At 30.8% G+C, this 19,990-nt stretch overlaps 5 protein-coding genes across 12 annotated transcripts; 2 read left to right on the forward strand and 3 right to left on the reverse strand.

Annotated features, from left to right (window-relative positions):
- Positions 1-342: 342 nt before the first annotated feature.
- Positions 343-1,432, forward strand: LOC117610368 (U6 snRNA-associated Sm-like protein LSm8). Of its 2 annotated transcripts, none has more exons than XM_034337654.2 (4): positions 343-621; positions 696-730; positions 804-931; positions 1,292-1,432. In XM_034337654.2, exons 1-4 carry the CDS (start codon positions 591-593, stop codon positions 1,380-1,382), a joined length of 285 nt encoding a protein of 94 aa, XP_034193545.1. In that variant the 5' UTR covers positions 343-590; the 3' UTR covers positions 1,383-1,432. The 2 variants fall into 2 exon arrangements, with proteins under 2 accessions (XP_034193545.1, XP_034193544.1); XM_034337653.2 differs by having other exon boundaries at positions 552-621; positions 690-730.
- su(sable) (suppressor of sable) lies at positions 804-10,374 on the reverse strand. 4 transcript variants are annotated; one of them, XM_076690797.1, is made up of 10 exons: positions 10,244-10,329; positions 8,802-9,311; positions 8,263-8,733; positions 6,746-7,142; positions 6,431-6,662; positions 6,001-6,353; positions 5,660-5,924; positions 5,247-5,572; positions 4,937-5,168; positions 804-4,824 (listed from the first exon to the last, which is right to left on the reverse strand). In XM_076690797.1, the coding sequence occupies exons 3-10, from the start codon at positions 8,343-8,345 to the stop codon at positions 2,882-2,884; spliced, it is 3,831 nt and encodes a 1,276-aa protein (XP_076546912.1). In that variant the 5' UTR covers positions 8,346-8,733; positions 8,802-9,311; positions 10,244-10,329; the 3' UTR covers positions 804-2,881. The 4 variants fall into 4 exon arrangements, with proteins under 4 accessions (XP_076546912.1, XP_076546911.1, XP_034193541.1 ...); XM_076690796.1 differs by having other exon boundaries at positions 8,263-8,553; positions 9,139-10,374; XM_034337650.2 differs by lacking the exon at positions 8,263-8,733 and having other exon boundaries at positions 9,139-10,372.
- Positions 10,375-10,940: 566 nt separating this feature from the next.
- On the reverse strand, positions 10,941-16,197 carry okr (DNA repair and recombination protein RAD54-like okr). 3 transcript variants are annotated; one of them, XM_034337576.2, is made up of 13 exons: positions 16,014-16,197; positions 15,640-15,776; positions 15,367-15,564; positions 15,189-15,305; positions 13,776-13,983; positions 13,515-13,705; positions 13,235-13,437; positions 12,734-13,176; positions 12,395-12,656; positions 12,149-12,314; positions 11,684-12,089; positions 11,445-11,608; positions 10,941-11,382 (listed from the first exon to the last, which is right to left on the reverse strand). In XM_034337576.2, exons 2-13 carry the CDS (start codon positions 15,714-15,716, stop codon positions 11,190-11,192), a joined length of 2,628 nt encoding a protein of 875 aa, XP_034193467.2. In that variant the 5' UTR covers positions 15,717-15,776; positions 16,014-16,197; the 3' UTR covers positions 10,941-11,189. The 3 variants fall into 3 exon arrangements, with proteins under 3 accessions (XP_034193467.2, XP_034193465.2, XP_034193464.2); XM_034337574.2 differs by lacking the exons at positions 15,189-15,305; positions 15,367-15,564; positions 15,640-15,776; positions 16,014-16,197 and adding an exon at positions 14,243-14,513 and having other exon boundaries at positions 10,942-11,382; positions 12,734-12,924; positions 13,018-13,176; positions 13,776-13,985; XM_034337573.2 differs by lacking the exons at positions 15,189-15,305; positions 15,367-15,564; positions 15,640-15,776; positions 16,014-16,197 and adding an exon at positions 14,243-14,513 and having other exon boundaries at positions 10,942-11,382; positions 13,776-13,985.
- Positions 15,838-18,156, forward strand: LOC117610331 (glutathione hydrolase 7). 2 transcript variants are annotated; one of them, XM_034337577.2, is made up of 9 exons: positions 15,838-15,994; positions 16,191-16,357; positions 16,431-16,588; positions 16,648-16,727; positions 16,808-17,080; positions 17,156-17,434; positions 17,494-17,572; positions 17,640-17,873; positions 17,946-18,156. In XM_034337577.2, exons 1-9 carry the CDS (start codon positions 15,976-15,978, stop codon positions 18,154-18,156), a joined length of 1,500 nt encoding a protein of 499 aa, XP_034193468.2. In that variant the 5' UTR covers positions 15,838-15,975. The 2 variants fall into 2 exon arrangements, with proteins under 2 accessions (XP_034193468.2, XP_034193469.2); XM_034337578.2 differs by having other exon boundaries at positions 17,506-17,572.
- Positions 17,468-19,640, reverse strand: nac (GDP-fucose transporter nac). Its single transcript, XM_034337586.2, has 4 exons — positions 19,500-19,640; positions 19,231-19,435; positions 19,013-19,151; positions 17,468-18,953 (listed from the first exon to the last, which is right to left on the reverse strand). Exons 1-4 carry the CDS (start codon positions 19,562-19,564, stop codon positions 18,364-18,366), a joined length of 999 nt encoding a protein of 332 aa, XP_034193477.1. The 5' UTR covers positions 19,565-19,640; the 3' UTR covers positions 17,468-18,363.
- Between the last annotated feature and the right edge of the window lie 350 nt (positions 19,641-19,990).

Genomic DNA, 19,990 nt, shown 5'->3' on the forward strand with positions numbered 1-19,990 from the left:
ATTTAATATTTAACGTTTAAATAAGTAGAACTGAATAAATTAGGTTGTTAAGAAATGTAATACGAAATATACAAATAATTTTAAAAGCTCAAGGTATATTCTCACGTGAGTATGTAATACGTATATAAATACATACCCAGTATTTTTACAGCTATTAATTTATGTAACAATTTTCTATTTATTTCTATTAAAATAGTTAATATAATTTAATTTTCAATCCGCTAGAATTACATTTATAAAAAGTAATGTAACATATGGACAAATCTTATTTCTACTATTTTACTATGTAATCTTAATATCATTTATTTTATGTTTCAATTATGTTCAACAGTGAATTTGTTATTGTTCAACACAAATTGATTATAAGGTTAAATAAATACTTCTGATATTGAAATTGAATATAATTGAACTTTTAACCATTTCAGAATTCTTAGTGTAGTTTTTCTTTAAAATACTGTTCAATACTGTGTATATTTGTAGAGTAGTTAATTTACTATTAACCTGTGTGATTATTACAAACATTGAAAATACTCAGTTAAATTATATTTTTATATAACATTTATCTTAATGTGCAATTACTAACTAAGATTATGGCGTCAGGTTTAGAGAGTTACGTGAATCGTATCCTTTTGTTAACCTTATTTTAATGAATTTTTAATAGTTGCCTGTTTATCCTTAATAATTCATAGATACAGTTTCTATTATCACTTCTGATGGCAGAAATTTTATTGTAAGTGTATTATTTTAAATTGAATTAACATTGAATTGTAATTATTATATCAATTATCTGTATATTTTTTTAGGGTACATTAAAAGGTTTCGACCAGACCATTAATATAATATTGGACGAATCACATGAACGTGTTTATAGTACAACACAAGGTGTAGAACAAGTTGTATTAGGTTTACACATCATCAGAGGTGATAATGTGTAAGTAATTAAATTAGTTACTTTGGTGAACAAAATTATCATTTTTTATAACAATTGTCTATCAACATTCAATTATTACATCACATAGTGATTACAATTATACGTAATACTGAATAAGTATATTAAAATGTAAAAGATAACATGTCTTTTTCGTTTTCATAGTTTCAGAAATTACATAAGTAGCATATAAAAAAATATGTTATATTCCTTCTTTTAGTCTTAAAAATATTTATACTTTTTCTTCAATTCCATTGAATATAAATTATGAAAAAATCAAATCATTATTGTTGAACATTGATGAAAGTTTCCAAGAACTGGTTGAGAAACAGTTGTGTTAGTATCTCCTTTTCTTATTTTTAGGGCAATTGTAGGAGAATTGGATGATGAGATGGATGCACGTTTGGATCTATCAGCCATTAGAGCTGATCCTCTAAGTTCTATTGTACATTAATGAAAAATGATTGAAATTATAATTATTATTGCTTGACAATAATAATAATAATAATAATAATAATAATAATAATAATAATAATAATAATTTGTAACAATGAGTTACAGTTGAATCAAAGTACAACTTCTTATAAAGCTTAATTATTATACAAATTTGTCATTATTATATTATCCATATTTAAAAGATTTGTGTTTTAAAAAGTGCATTAAGGAAATAGAGCATTATTTACATTAAACAATACAAAATCATCTTAGCGATAGAATTGTACAAAAAGTTTTTACTATATAATAGTAAACTTTACTTCTCACGAATGTAGTTTTATTTTTTAGCATTATAAGAATAATAATAATAATAATAATAATAAAAAAAAATATTTATAGATTAACAGTGGATAATGACTAAACAATCTTTAAATGTATACTCCATTTCTAATATTATCTTTCAAAGAGAAAGTACTTTTAATCTGCATTTTAACAGGTAAGTGTGTATTTAGCATCAGCATGGAACCATGTGTTTATACCACAGAATTTACAAATGATATTTACTAGATAAAATTTTGTCTAGTAATATAAAACCTAAATTTCACAACAATTTAAATAATTACAATTGCAATTTTTGCAAATTTTCTAAATGAAAGATTTTATACATATACCCTCCCCATCTATATTTTTCAAATTCTAATGTAAGTAAAAAAGTATTTTCATGTACAGTTACTTTCAAAATTCTTATAAATACATTAACTTTACAAAATATTGCATTTTCATATTAAGTTGTGTACTGTTATATCATTGGTGTTTTAGTTTTCATTAGTAGGCCTTAAGCCATTTAATAGTTGAACGTTTTATAATTATTTCAACATAATTCAATAAAATCTATACATCTGTTCTAAAAGCCAAAACTACCGCGTACACATGAATCATATACATATATATTTGTGTCACGTATTTATACATGGAAGACATAAAAAAAGATATAAATCAATCAATATAATTAAATGATTTTCATTTATCGTATATATCTTATGTATTAAATGTCTTTTCGAATGAATTTAAAGGTATTCAATATATACAGATACGTGTTTTCTCACAGAAAATTTCATTTTGCAATTACCTATAGAATAATAAATGTATTTTGTATATACTTTTCATGTAGAATATGCTTTATATTTTTTAAATAAAATATAGAACGTCACGTGTTTATGAGCATTATTCACACCATTCATTTGGTATGTATTGTTTTATAAGAAATGCTTGAAAACGTGTGTGTGTATCCATGTACAATTTTTTAGTATTTGTTTAATACCTTAAAATTCTAATTAACTATTTAATCACTAGCGAGCATTTGACACCATGTACAATTGACACGATCAAAAATCAATGAATCTGGACCGCAGAAATGAATGCATTATATCAATGCATGCTGTACAAATTTAAATTAGAATGAGAATTATCACCAGGTACTTCCGCTTAACGTACCTACTCAAAAATTGCTTATTTCAATTAATTATTAGTCACAATATTGGTCCTATTACGATTTCGTCGTCTAATTTTACCACCACGTCTATTCTGATTAGTTCCACTCCACTCAGGACCATCCATACCAAAGTTTGGATTTGGACCGTTCGGACTGAATCCCATCATGTTAGAATCTGGAGGTACCGGGCCAGGACCAGGGCCAAAGTTATTAAAATTACCACTCGGATAAGTTGGTGCACCATCGTACGAAGGATTAACATCCGGTCCAAAGCCTACACCAGGTGCTGGACCCAAAAGTCCAGCACCATTATTACGTTGGACGTTAAAACGTGGATCAAAATTCATTTGACCCTGAGGTACAACTGGCCCGTTAATAGCCATTCCTGGAGGCATGTTAGACATTCCTGCCATACTCATCGGTGGCATATTTTGAGGACCCATAGGTGCATTCATCATAGGACCCATCGGACCCATATTTCCAAGCATTGGATTAGGACCCATATGGATTATACTCTGCCCACCTTGCATACTTTGCGAGCCAGGCATACCCTGAGGTACAGACATCCCACCAGGACCCATCCCCATGTTTGACATTTCCAACGGTGATTGCTGCTGGACATTTTTCATTATGGAAGCATTGATATTCTGAGGAGCTAAATTGGAAGCCTCGAGAGCTTTTCGTCGCGGGTCAGATCGAACTTGGGGCGGTGACTTCGGAGTGTCTGGTTTAACCGGAGGCGGAGACATCGGGGAATCGGCTAATTCAATTTTACCTATTCTAAAGATTTTTCTCAAACGTGGATCATATTTCACTTGAGCATCATTTTTCGTCAGTTTAAGACCCGTGTAATCGGGCCTTGGTATGTCGACAACGTATACCTTGTACGTCATAGGAGGGTGCGAAGATATACTCGCATCTATTTCTGTGCAAGGTACATGAGATGGTGCAGGTTTAAATGGTAAACTTAACATTTGTCGCAAATCAACGTCTGATTTTGTCGATGCATCTGTAAATCCTGCACCGACAACTCGTAGATCCGTATCTCCGAAGCTTGTCTGAAATTGTTGCCTGAAATCCATATCTTTTCTTCGGAGATCTTGATCAGTTTTAGTTCGAAGATCAGTGTCCATATTTGTATCACTTGCGGTAATACCAGAACTGTATATACTTGTTTCTAATCTGAGATGCTTAGATTCCTTTTTACTTTCTATCCGACTAGGACTGTTTGATTTCTGTTCATCCCTGCGTTGTCTGGGATCTCTGGACATGCGAGGATCTCTGGATATAGACGTGGAACTTGGCCCAGGGGAAGAATGCGGACTCGATGTTTCATTTTCAATTTTCGACAGCTGATTCGAAGCATTAAACGTAGCAGGAATACACATTTTATCATGAGTATTGGACTCGTCCGATGATATTCTATCAGGAGAGGTAGATTTCATTTTTGAAGGATAATCCTTCGCATTAAAGGCTTGTTGACTGCCTTTACCGCTTGTTGAACTATGCGCTTTAAGCGAAGATAATAATTTTGACACCTCAGCACTGATGTCAATTTTACTTAAATCTCCAAGTTTGTCCACGATAGCAGCTGGCTGAGGTATAGTAGGCGCAGACGTCGTAGACCGACATTCTTCTTTAATCACAGTGTTCTGTGTTTTTTCTGCACATTCATTTTCTTCTTTTGGATTATCTTTATTAGAAAGTACTATCGTTAAATTTCCACCTTCGTCGTCGTCATCGTCGTCCTCGTCGTCTGAATACCAGTCTTCTAGAATTTGATCTGTATTACTTGTAGAGCATTCATTTTCTATATTTTTAAAGCTGTCTTGAGCTGCTCTCTGTTGCTGTTGAATACGCATAAATAATTCTTGAGCCTTTTTTGGTAAGTGAGCCGGTACTTCCTGTTCTTCTGTACGAGATAAAAGGCTATCTTGATTGTTAACTTCGTCATTAATTGTATTTGTTTCTGTAATTTAAACAGTTTCATTTTAAAATCTTAAAATGGTAAGGGGTCCAGCCCCTCCCATAATATAAGTATAAATTACTTAAATTATTATAATAGAGAAAAGTAACTCTACCTTCTTGATCTGTGCCCTTATCTTTCGATTTATCCTCTTCTTCGGTTGGCATTTCTATAACAAGATCCGTTTCTTCATCTTGATCACTTTCTTCATCAAATTTCGATTTAGTAAGATTTGCTACCTCGTCAGCTATACTAACAACAGGTGGTGGTTTCTTCGAAGCTTTTAACAGCTGCCTTAAATCTACATCCTTCGAATTTTCAAGTATCGAAGTACCTTTCTTTTTTGCCTAAGAGTTACAACAACAAAAATAAAATATATAATACTATAATTTTTAATGAGCTGAAAAATATAATTGCCATTATACCTGTTCCAAAATTTCATCCTCCTCTACGTCTTTTGTAAAGTCTTCTCTATCTCGTACTTTGTTTATAGTTTTATTTGATTCAGAATTACTATTTTCAGTATAGAAATCCATGCTTGGCATGGATTGCGATATCACTGATTTTTGCTGTAACTGCTGTTGAGTTGCTAAACCCAATGCAGCATTAGGAAGCTGTAAACCAAACTCATTGGCTGATTGCAATAACATGATTTGTTCATATGGAACTCTATCCTCGTCGGAACCCCATCGAGTCTTTTTGCCAGATGGTTTTCTTTCTCTAATATTTTTATGTTGAGACGTTTGCTCGTCTGTATATAAAAATGTTGTATTTATTACACTAACATATATTTGTGATTTCAAATCTTTCTAAAAAATACACATAATCATATTGTTACCTTTTTCTTCTTTTTCATTATTCTTTTCTGTGGTACTGGTGGTGGTGGTGGTGGTAATTGTGGTGGTAATGGTAGTAGTCGGTGGTGCAGGTACATTTAAGTCAAAAAGACTTGGAATCTTTTGATTCGTTACTTCCTGACCCTGTGCTAATGTTCTTGCTGTTTTATTTATCATTAACATTGCTCCTTCCCTACTTAAACGTGGAAAATCTCCAAGAATTTCCTTTGGTGCTGTTTCTAAATGTTTTAATAAAATTCCTTTCACCTAAAACGGACAGTGGATTTTGTGACCATTAATTAAAGTTTTAGCAAACTTCAAACTTTATAAACATTATAATAACCTGTTCGTTTAAAGGTTGATGGGAAAATTTACAATTTTCTCCTTGATTACATTTCAATCCTGTATGAAAAAATTTACATGGAAAATCATGATGCATGTAAAGACATTTGTCTCTTTTTGCACAGCAATCCATTAAATAAAATTTGCATAGTTCCATTTTCCTAGGGGGTAAAGCATTATGCGAAAAAGGGCAATCATCCCCTCTATGACATTTTCCTTGCATGTAATAAACACAAATAGCGTCCGGATCTTGATTGTGATCATTGTTCTGATTCCGTCGTCCATTTCTATCGTTTCGCATTTGACCTCGAGTTTTATTTTTACCTCCACGTTCATTTTTACCACCTCTGCGTCCTATTACCATAAAATTATTGTTTTTGGATATTATATATTAAGAGTAAAAGTATATTAGTTAATATTTTATCATGTACCTCCTCCACCTCCACCTCCTCTTGTATTGCTACGCTTGTTATCATTATCCCTATGTCGATTTACACTAGGTCTCTCATCATAATCTGAATTGCTATCAAAATTTTCATGTTCATTTGTATGTCTTGGAGAACTATTCTCTTGAGAATCTTTTCTAACAGGTGAAGCACCTCTAACAAATAACATTTCATCTTCATCTTCGTTAATATTTTCATCATCGCTTACTTTTCGTCTCTGTAAATCAAATATATTAAGTAAATCTATTATATACATCATATTATAATCAGGTATATTTAATAAATTAGAAATTTTTTAACCTTCTGATCCTTATTACGATCTTCTTCCCTTTCATCACGTATTCTTTTCCTACTCTTACTTCTGGTATTTTTACTTTTAGACTTTGAGTCTTGGCTTCTACTACTATCTTCTTCTAAGGCTGCTCTAATTGCTTTCTCAACATCCCCAGCCCAATCCTCAGTTGGGCTTTTGTATTTCAAAAACCTATCATGCTTACTACTTCCTTGAACACTTGATTTCTTATTTTTACTAAACTTTGAATCAAAAGTTTTATTTTTTGATGTATCTGTTTTTGATGAATTTTTAGTCGCATCATCATTTAGTGGTGGTGGTGGTGGTGGTAGCGGTGGTGGTGGTGTAGGCTCATCATCTTCATCAGATGGAATTTCTCCATCCTCTAGATCATCATCATTGGTGCTACGCATACATTACAAACACATTACTATCTATAAAGTGCTACAAGAAAAATTAAGTATCACATTTTTGGATATAGTATTATGTAACTGTTTTCACAGATACATCAGGGTAGAAGATTCAATGTTTATAACGATGACAAATGTTTTACTTGAACTTTAACAGCTATTTGATAGTCATATTTTTATAGACTGATTTTGTCATGTAATGTAAAAAATATGACAAAAGGTATTTTAAAAGTAAGAGGTAGGAATTTTATTTTATAATAATTTTATATTATAAAATCTTAACTTCAATTTTAAAAAAAAAATAAATAAATTAAATTATATAAAATTTTATAAATTTCTAAATGTTTATTATCAAAATTTTCGTATACTTTTTATAATTAATTTTTTTATCCATTTGATCTATAAAAGTTAAAAATGTTTTTTTTATTTCTATCCCCTAATCATCATCTACATCATCAGGAGCAGCAGCTTCATCATCATCATCATCATCATGATCATCATCATCATCATCATCATCATTTACAATGAGAGAAAAACCGCAAGATGCATTTCTTCATTAAACTAATGGAAAAAGTTTTCATAGAAAAATTCGGCTATGCTCATAGGAGTTATCAAGGGCATTATCAATCATAGGTCTCTACGTTGAACGAAGGAACATCGAACTTTGGTCGAGCAGAGTATAGCTGAAAGGAGTTCCTCCGTACTACTTGACCTAAAAACATTAGCTTACTTCGGGAACCTACACATGTAGCACAGTAGGCCTCGATCGATGCAACTTTGATATATATATATATATATAGTCAACATCGTATATATGCTTAAAATAATCATGTTCTCTATTAATATAATTGCTTTTTCATTGGATCGATTGTGAAAGAATTATTTCACCAGAAATTGTTTTGTACGTTTAATCGCACAATGTAAAAGCGTAATATTATAGAGAAAGGAAATTCGTATAAAAGCGTATAACCATTCCCACCTTTAAAATGAATAAGAAAAAAACAGTAACTAACAAATTATTGCAGGCGCTAAAAATTTGTTAAATGTAGCACAGCAAAATGCATCATCTGCACATCATAATACAGGAAAATAAATATAAGTTAGAATTGCCTTACCCACAAATTGTGTTCATCATTAGCATCATTATCATAACTATCATAAATTCATCATCATCAACATAATAGCATCGGATCAACATATAAAATCACATTATTTTGTAGCATAATTTGTCATCGTTACAGCATTGTCGCACAGTGCGTGTAACATATAATGTATTTTTTTTTGATACAGTAGCGTCGAAAATTTCTTCGTGTGGAGAACCCCCGTTTGTCCCGTCCATTCACGTGCATACATATGTATGTATGTACATTACGACATACTACCATGTAGCAGCATATATGGATAGTCTGTTAAGTGGTGTGTAAATATGTCGTATACGAAACCGAGAATGTATATATAGGAATGTCTTACTCCCCGAAGTTCTCGTGCATGTTTTTTCTCATTTCACAATTCTTGCTGTCCGAAATCAATTTAATTCTTCAATGCTCATAGCAAAAAAATATGATGAATCAATTTGAATTTATATCCTGGAATTTCATTTAAATTATATTTATGGAAAGTTATAAACGAAAAGAAAAAAAGGAAAATACTTTACGTTCATTATAAAAATGACCTTGAATCCTACAAATAGGTCAAAGCACTTGAACATGAAAATAATCTTGTAATATTATAGTAGATACATATGTATATAATTAACTATTTCAGAGCAAAGAAGAATCGTAAAGAAAAAAAGTTAGATTGTACCCAAAGAGTGTAATTGGGTACATTTTTTTCCACGGTGCCACTAAATATACTTATGTATGTATATCATATGTAAAGCGGGGGACAGCACGGAGCTTCCGGAGAGGGGATGAACGTGTAATCGTGAGTGGTAGTCACAGCCATAAAATTTCGACTGTTTTGTTTGGTGAATAAAAAATGTGGAGGCAAACCTTTGGATTAGAGTCTCAGCCGCGGAAACACTCTCTAATGCCATTGTTTTGTCCCGATCGATCGTGTTTTGTACCGTATGATATAGCACTGTGGCCCGACGATGATCATTCGATCGATTGACGCGACCACACTCGATGGTTCTTTGCTTGCGAAATAATCGCGTGCCTGAATTCTAGCATTTGAAAATTTTCAAAATACTCGTTATTGAGCACAAATTAGCCTACAGAATGAATATATTTCGTGTCTCTCCGTTTCTCTTTCTCTTTCTTGCGCGCGCGCGTGCGCCTGCCGCCACAACCAAAATGTGTATCAGATTTATATTAACGTTTTTCGCCTTTTTTTTTTTGCAGCTTGGCTACGCCCCTGTTTTTTTTCTCTCGAATATTCTTCTGGCCTTAACACAATAAGCTATTCTGTACTAAAGCCTTATTTGTTTTATTTTATCCAGTTATTATAGTATTATTGCACTTTTACATTCGGTGAAGTACGTATTTCACTTGTATAGCTTCTCCTTTCTTGGGCTATTGTAATTTCGTTCAATGGCGCGATCTTACCACTGCAACGTCATTCTGGCTTGACGTGGCATATGGCTGACCAACGATAAGCTTGTGGGCGTTTTAGTTTCTCCCCGTATGATTTAATTAAATATGAGAAAATTAAATACGCGTACGTTTCTTGTAACTTTTATAACGAAAAAGAAAGGAAAAGTCGTTTTTCTCCGAATAATACAACCGAAGCCTCGAAGAATGTATAAAGCGTAGCCTTTCCACTTTGACGAATCCCGACTTCGTAAATTCGATAACGGCTCTCTCTTTTTGTTTTATTAAGTTATCGGAAAAGAGAGAGAAAGGGAGCGACAAATTAATTTTCTTTGGAACTATGAATCAATCAGACACGGGTCTGGTTACTGACGATATTAAATTATCGAATAGAAATTCACGGACTCCGCGATTCCTGTCTCCTGAATGGATGACAGCGTTTACGTATCTCGTGTACTTCCGCGTTAGAGATTTTTATCTCAGCCAAAAGAAGAACATATGTATTATATGAACGAGACTAGTCGCAAGCAGGCGAAAAGTACGATGGTCGGACAGAGCGTATTACTATGTCAGCAGATTGTATAAAAATGTATCAGTTATGAGACGATGAGCGAAAACTTCAAAGATCAAACTAAACATGGCCACATCTGGAACTATTCTGAGCGGGCAGCTGCACGAAACCTCGGAAGAAGGGCGAGCGAACAGCAACGGGTTTAGGAGGAAAAGCAAAGCTACTCCGTATCCACCAATCAGAGGCCGAATTGAATGATCACGTGTTCTCTCTTCCATTATTTGCATTCCCCCACTCTAATTTCCTCTTGCTTCCCCACTTTTCTTCATTGCTTCTGTTTATGTGGAGCAAATTCCTGAAGCCTCCTGGTTGACCCTTCGTTTTCTACGCACAACTCGTCTGAAAGCAAGCTTTCGAATATTTATTACTCGTATTGAAAACATTGCCCTTCAGAATTTCCTTCCTTCCTTCCTTCCTCGCTTCCTTACTCGCATATACATTATTTTTAGGAATTTACTCAATTTCATATTTTTGCACATATACGTGCAATTATTCGTAACAAGAAATACAAAAACAATTGAACATTCTTTTTATATTTTAAAATGAAACTCTCTGTTTCAAGGTATAAAAGTTATTCTTATTTTACATTTATAGGGTTTTTATTTTCAACTATGAAACACATTTATATTTATATAATAATATTTTGCAATAAATAGTAACTGTGTATCACATACATTTAGAAAATTATCAAAATAAACATTCATTTTACGCATTTCTGTTATTCTGCAAATTTTGTACAATTACTACAATTATTACTTACACTTGCTACTTTGTACAAAATAATATAAACATTATCATTATTATTAAATGGACACTTCTTTAATTACAATGATATTACACTGAATCCTAATATAACTCTAGAATAAATTCTAGATAACAGCGTGTTGCAATAAAAAATATAGTTTCTTTATTACAATGCAGGTGAATACCTGATAAACACTTATTTTACTTGTTCGTGCGAGCGATGATGAAAAACAAATGAAATTCCGCTAGACCAGCATTGCCGTAAAGACAAATCTGGCAAATTTCGTGGATTATTAGCGTGCCTCCAATCTGATAAGTCTGAATTACAGTCTGACTGCGGGGGTGGTCCTTTTACTTCTACACCATTAACACACCTCTTACATTTAAATCTGAAAAAGATCACAAAATATTTATTACGTGAAATTATAAATACTTATACTTTTGAACTTACTTAGCATGAGTATCTGAAATAGTATTTTCTTCTAATTTAAACAAATCTCTCAAATCGTTTAACGTAAAATGTCTTGCAACGTCTTCTTCTTGATCAACAACCGTTGAACTTAATGCTTTTTTATGTGCCTGTCTTTGGAAAATCTTTTCTTCAATAGTACCGGTCTACAATGTATATAAAAATAAATGCATAAATACATGATAATTCTGAAGAACTATTTGAAAAATGTTATAACATACGCAAAGAAAGCGATACACGAAACATGGCTTTTTTTGACCATCTCTCCAAACCCTCGCCATAGCTTGATCATCATTCGCAGGATTCCAGTCAGGATCAAACATGACAAGACGATTTGCACCGATAAGATTTAATCCACAACCACCAGCTTTCGAACTAAGCATGAAAATAAAATCATTGCTGTTCTCGTCATTAAATTTTTCAACTACTTTCGCTCTCTTTTTAATAGTCATTGTGCCATCGAGTCTAACGTAATTGTAACACCGTTTGTGACATAGTTTCTCAAACAAATCTAGAGTTTGCGTGTAATTAGATACCAATACGATTTTGTCTTTTGTTGTCGTTTTAATGGATGCCAAGAGACAATCTAATACCATTAATTTGCCGGATAACTCAGGTAAAATGTCCCTAAAAATAAATTTATCAAATGACTTCTTGTTATAATAATCAATCTTGATATTACATACTTAGTACTGTAATTTGATGGCATTAATTTTGCTGCATTCTCAAATCCTTCACATTGTTGCAGTATTTTATCATAAACTAAATCTGGATGATTGCATAGCTTTTTTAAAAGTGTAATGGCTGAAAGTGCAGAAAGACTTTTTCCTTTTTTAGAATTTTCTGAATTTTCTACAAAAGAAGGATAAACACAAATTATTTAAAATTGACAATTTTTCTTGACGGGTAAAAAACATTTATACTTAACAAACCTTCCATTGATTTTTTTATGCTATCGCTTTGTATAAAATTTTTGTAAAGATCAGTTTGCAATTTTCCCATTTTTATGCAAACGACCAACTCGTATTTTAAAGGTAAGTATTTGGAAAGTAAAGCGCTGGTACGTCTAATCAGACACTTATTAACGATGGTCACTAATTCTGTTAATCGTTCTTGGGCAAGTTTGCGTTCAGTATCTGTTGCGCCTGCATCTTGACCACGTAAAATCGGTATTTCAAATTTTTTTCGAAATTCCTGTTATAATAATTTTTTAACATTAATATGAAATATTTCATCTGTCAAAAATATTCTTTAATTTTCTAAAAACATACTTGCGCAGTTCCTAGTAATCCTTGATTAACAAAATGTACAAGAGAGAAGTATTCTAAGAGATCATTTTGTATAGGCGTTCCACTAAGTAGTACTCTTCTTTTAGCTTTCAAATTTATAAGTGCTTGATACGTTTGATTTTCAGAATTTTTCAGACGATGACCTTCGTCACATAACACGAGTCCAACTTCATCTTGATGAAGGACATGCGAGTGTAAGCGAAAAGTTTCATAACTAATTATTAATATAGGATTTATACATCTGCGACCATAAGTTTTCATAAAACCTGTAAGTTTTGCATCGATATCCGTTTTGCTTCCACCATCGATGGCTAATGGCTGAACTCTGTTTTTCAACCACTTAAATATTTCATTGTACCAATTTTTAACTAACGAACTGGGAGCAACAATAATTGCCTTGTCTATAATTGGTTTAGCTTCAGGTCCTGTAAAATATAATTAATTTAGTATCCGAAAACTGTGTTTATAGCAAGATTAATTTACCTTGCTTTAATAAAGTCCACATGAGTGTTATACATTGTAAAGTCTTTCCAAGACCCATTTCATCCGCCATAATACATCCGTAAGCACCTTCTATTCGTTGTCCTGTTACGCATTCGTACATAAACTTTACACCTTCTCGCTGATGCGGTCTTAGAATATTACATAATAAGGGATCTACTACCACATGCACAAGTTGCTTCGATCTAAAAACATATATATATATATATATATATATATTATATTCATAAGATACACAAGATTTTGAACATTTTATACTCACTGGTCTAATTTAAGTCTATCATGTTCAGATATTTCAGGTGGTGAATAGACGATAAGTGCATTAGCTTCTTCAGGATCATGTAAAGGTCTACGTGGACCTGATAAACGTGTTCCCAAAGTACGACCTGAGAGCTGATATCCAGGAATTGGTATTTTAAATGGTTTACTCAGCAGTTTTTTTACCCTTTCTTCCTACAAATTCAATGTTTATTTCTCCATTATAAATTTATCCAAAATGATACAATAAATAATGAGTACTTACATGTTCAGAAATTACTTCTTGCGTCGCTTGAATATTATCAGTTGAAAGAGTAAGTGCTTTATATTCTGGTATTTGTACATTTTTGACATTACGGCAAACTCTCTTTTTTACATGATGTATTGGTGACACATCCGGAGACAAAGTTACATTGTTTGATATATCAGACAAAAGTGGACGTTTGCCTTTCTGACTAGGAGCCAATGATCGAATCTTAGATGTAACAATAAGTACAAAATTAACATTTATCAAAGTTAATGATAACAGTCAGAAAAATGATAATAATAACAATCATGTTACCATTATAAATTTACTCACTTGTAAATATAAGAAATGTTTTGGAAATCAAAAACATACTGCAATTACATTTATAAAGATAACTATTATCATTTTTTAAACACACTACATTTAATTTTTCAATAAAATTTATACAATAAAAAAGGTTTATAATGAATTTCATGAATCATTACCATCTTGTATTAATATCCTGAAATGTAATCTCAATTCAAGATTCTTCATTTCTTCCCAGTAAAATGATAAAAGTTACTGTTTACCACTGTTTACATTCCATTTATTTATTGTATTAACATTACTTTTCTTGTTAGTGCAAAGTCAATAGTAACGAACTTTAGAACTTTCGCGGTTATGAAATACCACACTTTATTGCGTTTAGATTCCAGCGCAATCTATCGTCTATAATTTAAAGTAGGTTCAATCTTACTTATTAAAAATTTATTTCAAAATACAAGTAAATTAAATTATAATTCTACAAATATATTTCCCAAGAAATTTGTACTTAAATCATCTTCATCATTTGCAATAAATTTATTATAATCAGTACTTGGAATTTTAAAGTTACATTTAATGGGTTCAAATGATTTAGAATTAATCCTTGGTTTTATACCATAAGTATTATCTAGAAATTCCAGAACATCTGTTTTATTTTGTAAATTATTGAAAAATATTCTACTCTTTTTGGGAAGTAATTTTTCTAACATAAATACAAGATGATGATGGAAACACAGAAACTGTGTAGGAATAACTGATGTAATGTCAAGCCAGTCTTGTATACAAGTAAGGGGTGTAACTGAACGTCCAGAAAAAAGAGCTGGATTTGTTAAAATGCCTCTTGCAACCATCACCGCGTCACAATTACTTTCTCTGTACAATTTTTCTGCATTCTCTAAATTTTTTATATCTCCATTAGCAATGAGAGGCAGTTTCACGCTATCTCTTACTAATTTTAAACTGTCTAGATTAATTGATTCGTTTCTCATCTCAGGAGTTCTAGCATGAACAGTGAGAAATGAAACTCCTGCCTTTTCAAGTATTTGACAAAATTCAATGGTTTTACGAATATCCTTTAACAGTCGTATTTTCACAGATACAGTAAAAGGATTTGGAATTCTGTTTCTTGTTTGATATATCAAATCTTTCACAAGATCTGGTTTTTTAAGTAAATCTGCTCCATATCCTTCTTTCAGTGCCCAACGTTGAGGACAACCACAATTCAAATCAACACCATTACAGTACCTATTAATAAATGTAACTTGTTAAATGAAAACTTGATATTAATGTTTTAGTTAAAACTTACGGGGCAATCATTTCTGCTGCATTAAGAAAATCATATACAGTTTTTGCAGCAAACTGAACAATTACTGGCTTATCTTCCTTGGTAGTTGAAAATTCATTATTCCTGGCTTTTTCAGATTGTATAAACGAGTCAGCTAAGATCATGGGTGTAAAACATATATCACAGTTGTAGCGCCGTACTAAAGTTCTAAACTGTAATCTGTCAAAATTATTTTTATATATTAAATAAGCATTAAAAAAAAATGCAATTTAATACATAATCTTGATTACTTACTTACTATATCTAACCATTGGTGCACATACTTTAACCATTTTTGGTTCCTTTAACATTTCTACTATATCAATTGACATTTTGATATGTTTTCAGCTTTATTACAAAAAACAGGACATATCTATGTTATTAGACAAAATCTGTACAATAATAAATTAAAATTATAATATAAAATAAATACATGTATAAGCACTTAATATTGTAGTCATGAATATTACAATACAAAAGCAGGTCAAATTTACAGTTAAATGAACCATGTAACATGTTAAATGCTTTTATATTATCAAACAAAGCTATTAACTTTATTTTTTGTGATTTAGATTAATTAAAGTATACAAAATGCGTCACAGTAATTCTCGTAAGTATTAAATACATACCTATTATGTGTACAATTTGTTTTCATTGTTATGTACAAACGTTCGAATCAGAATATCTGAATATAACCTTACTCCTGGTTTTATAATTAATGGACATTAATAAATTTTACACAATACTTGTTAAAAGATGTATATCATAATACAATGTAATGTATTAAATTGTGTTCATTTTGAAAGGTCCTACAGAAGAATGTCCTTTAACAAAAGGTAAAAGTTACAAGCATAAGTTAAATATGTATTGTGGCGATGGTTTAAAATTTATTATAAGTTGTTTTACTATTCTGAGTATTTCTATCACAACAACCTTAATTCTACAAATACTTTATGCTGATGGAACACCTCAGGTACATAAATTTTTATTCAAAATTATTGTCTATCAACTATATTTTAATTGTTTATAATATTATTGTATATTAGGATAAAGCTGGTATCCATGGTGCAGTTGCTACAGATTATACAAACTGTTCACAAATTGGTACTAAAATTTTAAGGAAAGGTGGTAATGCAGTAGATGCAGCTATAGCAGCTACTATTTGTATGACAGTAGTAGCTCCACATAAAACTGGCCTTGGTGGGTAAGTTGTGTACATACATAATTCTGTTGATATTTATTAACTTTTAATTATTATTTTAGGGGTGGCTATGTTATGATATATAACCATAAGGAACAAACAAATCCAGTTATTATTGATTTTGCAAACAATACAATCAAAGGTACATTTTTCAAATAAGCAAACACTTCAAATGCATGTAGAAGCTTTATACATGTATTACCTACATTAACTATGCGTTAGGTAGCTTTGCTCAAAATGGAATACGTATACCAGCTCTGTTACGGGGATTAGAACATGCACATACCTTAAAAGGTAAATTATCTTGGAATGAAATCATTAAACCTTCCATAATATTAGCCAGAGAAGGATTTGTTGTATCCAAGGAATTAGCGAGCGAAATATCCAGAAATATAAATTATGAAATTTTATATGGACATCTCAGTGCTGGGGATATACTGAAATTAAACGATCTTAGTGATACATTAAATGCTATAGCACAGCATGGCACTGATGGTATATTACTTTCATTTTGTTAATTAAACAAAATTTATTTTGTAATTTAGAATTACTCATTTGTTCAACTTTCAGTGTTATACAATGGAACATTATCACAGAAATTTTTATCTAACAAAGATTTGCTTGTGCAATTAGCAAATTATAAGCCTGATACATATTTAGCAAAGAAGTTAAGTTTTTATAAGCATACAATATATTATCCTTCAAACGTATCACAATTAAAATCAATGATGAAAGCATTGGAGAACCTTCGAATAACTACCGAAAATGCATCAACAATAGGAACACAAGTTCACGTAGCTAAGGCTTTAGTACATTCAGCTTCAATTTTAGAACAATTAAAACAAAATGGTTTGTTATATCATAACATCTATTTTACATATATTTTATAGTATTATAATTTCATATAGTGATAATTATAGTTGAAGAAGAGAAGTATACTGGAGTTATGTCAATGGATTGGGAAGATACATATGTTTGTATTATAACGTTAGTTTCGTATATAAAATTTGTATATTCTAGCGAACAAATTTAATAATTTGAATTCTTTTTATAGCGGACTTAGTGCACCATTTGGTCTTGGAAATATATCAAATGTTGGATTTTTATTAGATAAAGTTGATACTAATAATAATTTGACCATGCTCACTCCAATAATTTTCCATAATGAAAAGGCAATATGTGGGTTACGAGGAGTGTTTGGAACAGATGATACATTAATTATAGGACAATTATTGTATAATATTATAATCCGTCAGTTAAATATTTCTGATGCTATCGAATATCCAAGGTAAAATATATATTTTATATTTTACATTATGATAATCAAACATCATTTCTTGAATGAATTTCTTTTCTTTAGATATTATATTTTAACGCACGGACTTGCTGTAGAAAATGATCAGAAGCATTCTGTAGATACTTTAATACGAAATCAGTTGAATTTAATTGTGCCACCATCACATGTTGATGCTTACTTAATATTAAAAAGTGTGAATGCAATTATTAAAAAGAAAGATTTAATGTCGAGCCATTCGGATAGCCGTGGAGGTGGTCTTTCATCAAGATTTTAAATATTTTACTTATACAATATTTATTTCCGTCCAATTAATAACAGACTGTTTTTAACATTGAGACAATATTAATCTCAATAAGTACTTGAAATATTTTATAGAAATAACTCATTTATAATTCTTAGATATTTTATACAAATTTATACAATAAATTTTTAAATATTACAGTACAGTATTATACATATACCTAATTTTCTTTATATTTTGTCATACTTTCAATTGTTGTTTTTCTTCTTTATATTCTTTACTGAGATTAAGTTGTCTAAACCTAGCGTACATTGCACTTGCACCAAGCACAATTAAATTACTTAGCCACCACATGAATGACTTCTCTTCGTTAAACCAATAAGTTGCAAGAACTGTTTGCGCGCAAGCTTTAGCGGTTCCACTGATATTATGCGTTAAGGGAGATGTTACTTTTATTTGAAGAGCGGTAACATAACCGATCGCAAAGCCACAAATACCGCCAACAATCATAGCAGACCAAAAAAATAATGATCCAATTTTATCATAATTGTATACTGTAATGTGTTCTCCATTAGCTACCATCAATGGAAGAAATATAATAACGCTATACGCGTTGTTGTAATATGAGAGTAACCAAATATTTTGATTTAATGTAGGAAGTACTTGTTTCATATGAATGGAATATAAAGAAAGTGTTAATGATCCAAGTATACCAAAAATTGTTCCAAGAACCGACAATGAGCCTGCAATATGTTCTTGATCTACTCCAAGCCAAAATCCAGTCACAATAAATATGCAACATGCAATGCATTTTATGGAAGTCCTTTGACCTATAAAGTTATAATAATTTACTACATTTATTTGTTTCATTTTTTGTCAAATTTCTTACCAAGTATAAGGTATGTGAAAATAACATTAAATACAGTTGTTAACGAACGTCCCACATAATAAAATGCAATACCAACATATTTTAAACATAAATTGTTAGTTGCAATCATCCCAGTAAATAAAAGGGACAATGGTAATATCTACAAATACAAAATCCTTTATGTATTGAAAAACTATATACAATGAATAATTATTTTTTTTATAAATATTACAACTTACTTTAATAAGTGTTTCCTTAGTATATGGATTACCCTCAGGAAACTTAATATATCTTGGAAAACACTTTGATAATTTACTTAAAGTCGCACAAATGATTAAACTTACTATACATTGGCACCATGTCACAAAAAGAGGTGCATCCAAATTTATGCTACTACTAGATAAAAGTGCTTTGTTTATAAAAACTGTTAATATAGAAATTGTCCTACAAAAATGTAAACATTAAATAACCTGTTATTGTATGAGAACAATAATTATTTTTAACTTACCAATATGCTATAACCACAATAGTGATATGTATGAATTTTGGTAAAATTCCAGTTTCTGATGACATTATTATTATTTCGTCATTGGCAGATTATGTTAACTTGGTAGTACATTCATTTTTTAATTAATACATAATACAAAAATATATATATAAATACAAGTAAATCACAATAGTCATACATCAATATTCCTTAAACGTATACAATTAATCATAGTAATTTAAATCTATATAAGTTTCTTCAAATGAATTACAATTATTAAGTAAGATATTGTATTTCATCAGTTCTTTTTGTAATTTTGTTAAGTTAGGTTACAAACAAAATGATACTGTAAATTTAATAGCAGTTAAATGCAATTATATTATATTTAGTGTAAAAATCACAATTGAGAATTAAAGTTTGCAACTAATATATAAATACATATATTTATATATATATATATTGTAAATTTCTTACTATATATATATAGATTTCAGTCACATTCCCTTCCTTAC

The sequence above is a fragment of the Osmia lignaria genome, chromosome 11, assembly GCF_051020975.1.
Source record: "Osmia lignaria lignaria isolate PbOS001 chromosome 11, iyOsmLign1, whole genome shotgun sequence".
NCBI classification, from domain to species: Eukaryota; Metazoa; Arthropoda; class Insecta; order Hymenoptera; family Megachilidae; genus Osmia; species Osmia lignaria.

Coding starts and splice junctions, on each gene's coding strand:
- LOC117610368 (XM_034337653.2), top strand. CDS start 591: ATGGCGTCAGGTTTAGAGAGTTACGTGAATC. Junction 731..803: donor CTGATGGCAGAAATTTTATT/GTAAGTGTATTA, acceptor ATATTTTTTTAG/GGTACATTAAAAGGTTTCGA. Junction 932..1,291: donor ATCATCAGAGGTGATAATGT/GTAAGTAATTAA, acceptor TCTTATTTTTAG/GGCAATTGTAGGAGAATTGG.
- okr (XM_034337576.2), bottom strand. CDS start 15,716: ATGTCAATTGATATAGTAGAAATGTTAAAGGAACCAAAAATGGTTAAA. Junction 13,706..13,775: donor AAGAAGTAATTTCTGAACAT/GTAAGTACTCAT, acceptor TTGAATTTGTAG/GAAGAAAGGGTAAAAAAACT. Junction 12,090..12,148: donor CCATCAAATTACAGTACTAA/GTATGTAATATC, acceptor ATTTATTTTTAG/GGACATTTTACCTGAGTTAT.
- LOC117610331 (XM_034337577.2), top strand. Junction 16,728..16,807: donor TGCAAACAATACAATCAAAG/GTACATTTTTCA, acceptor ACTATGCGTTAG/GTAGCTTTGCTCAAAATGGA. Junction 17,435..17,493: donor AGAACAATTAAAACAAAATG/GTTTGTTATATC, acceptor AATTTCATATAG/TGATAATTATAGTTGAAGAA.
- nac (XM_034337586.2), bottom strand. CDS start 19,564: ATGTCATCAGAAACTGGAATTTTACCAAAATTCATACATATCACTATT. Junction 19,152..19,230: donor CTAAGGAAACACTTATTAAA/GTAAGTTGTAAT, acceptor TTGTATTTGTAG/ATATTACCATTGTCCCTTTT. Junction 18,954..19,012: donor TTTCACATACCTTATACTTG/GTAAGAAATTTG, acceptor ATAACTTTATAG/GTCAAAGGACTTCCATAAAA.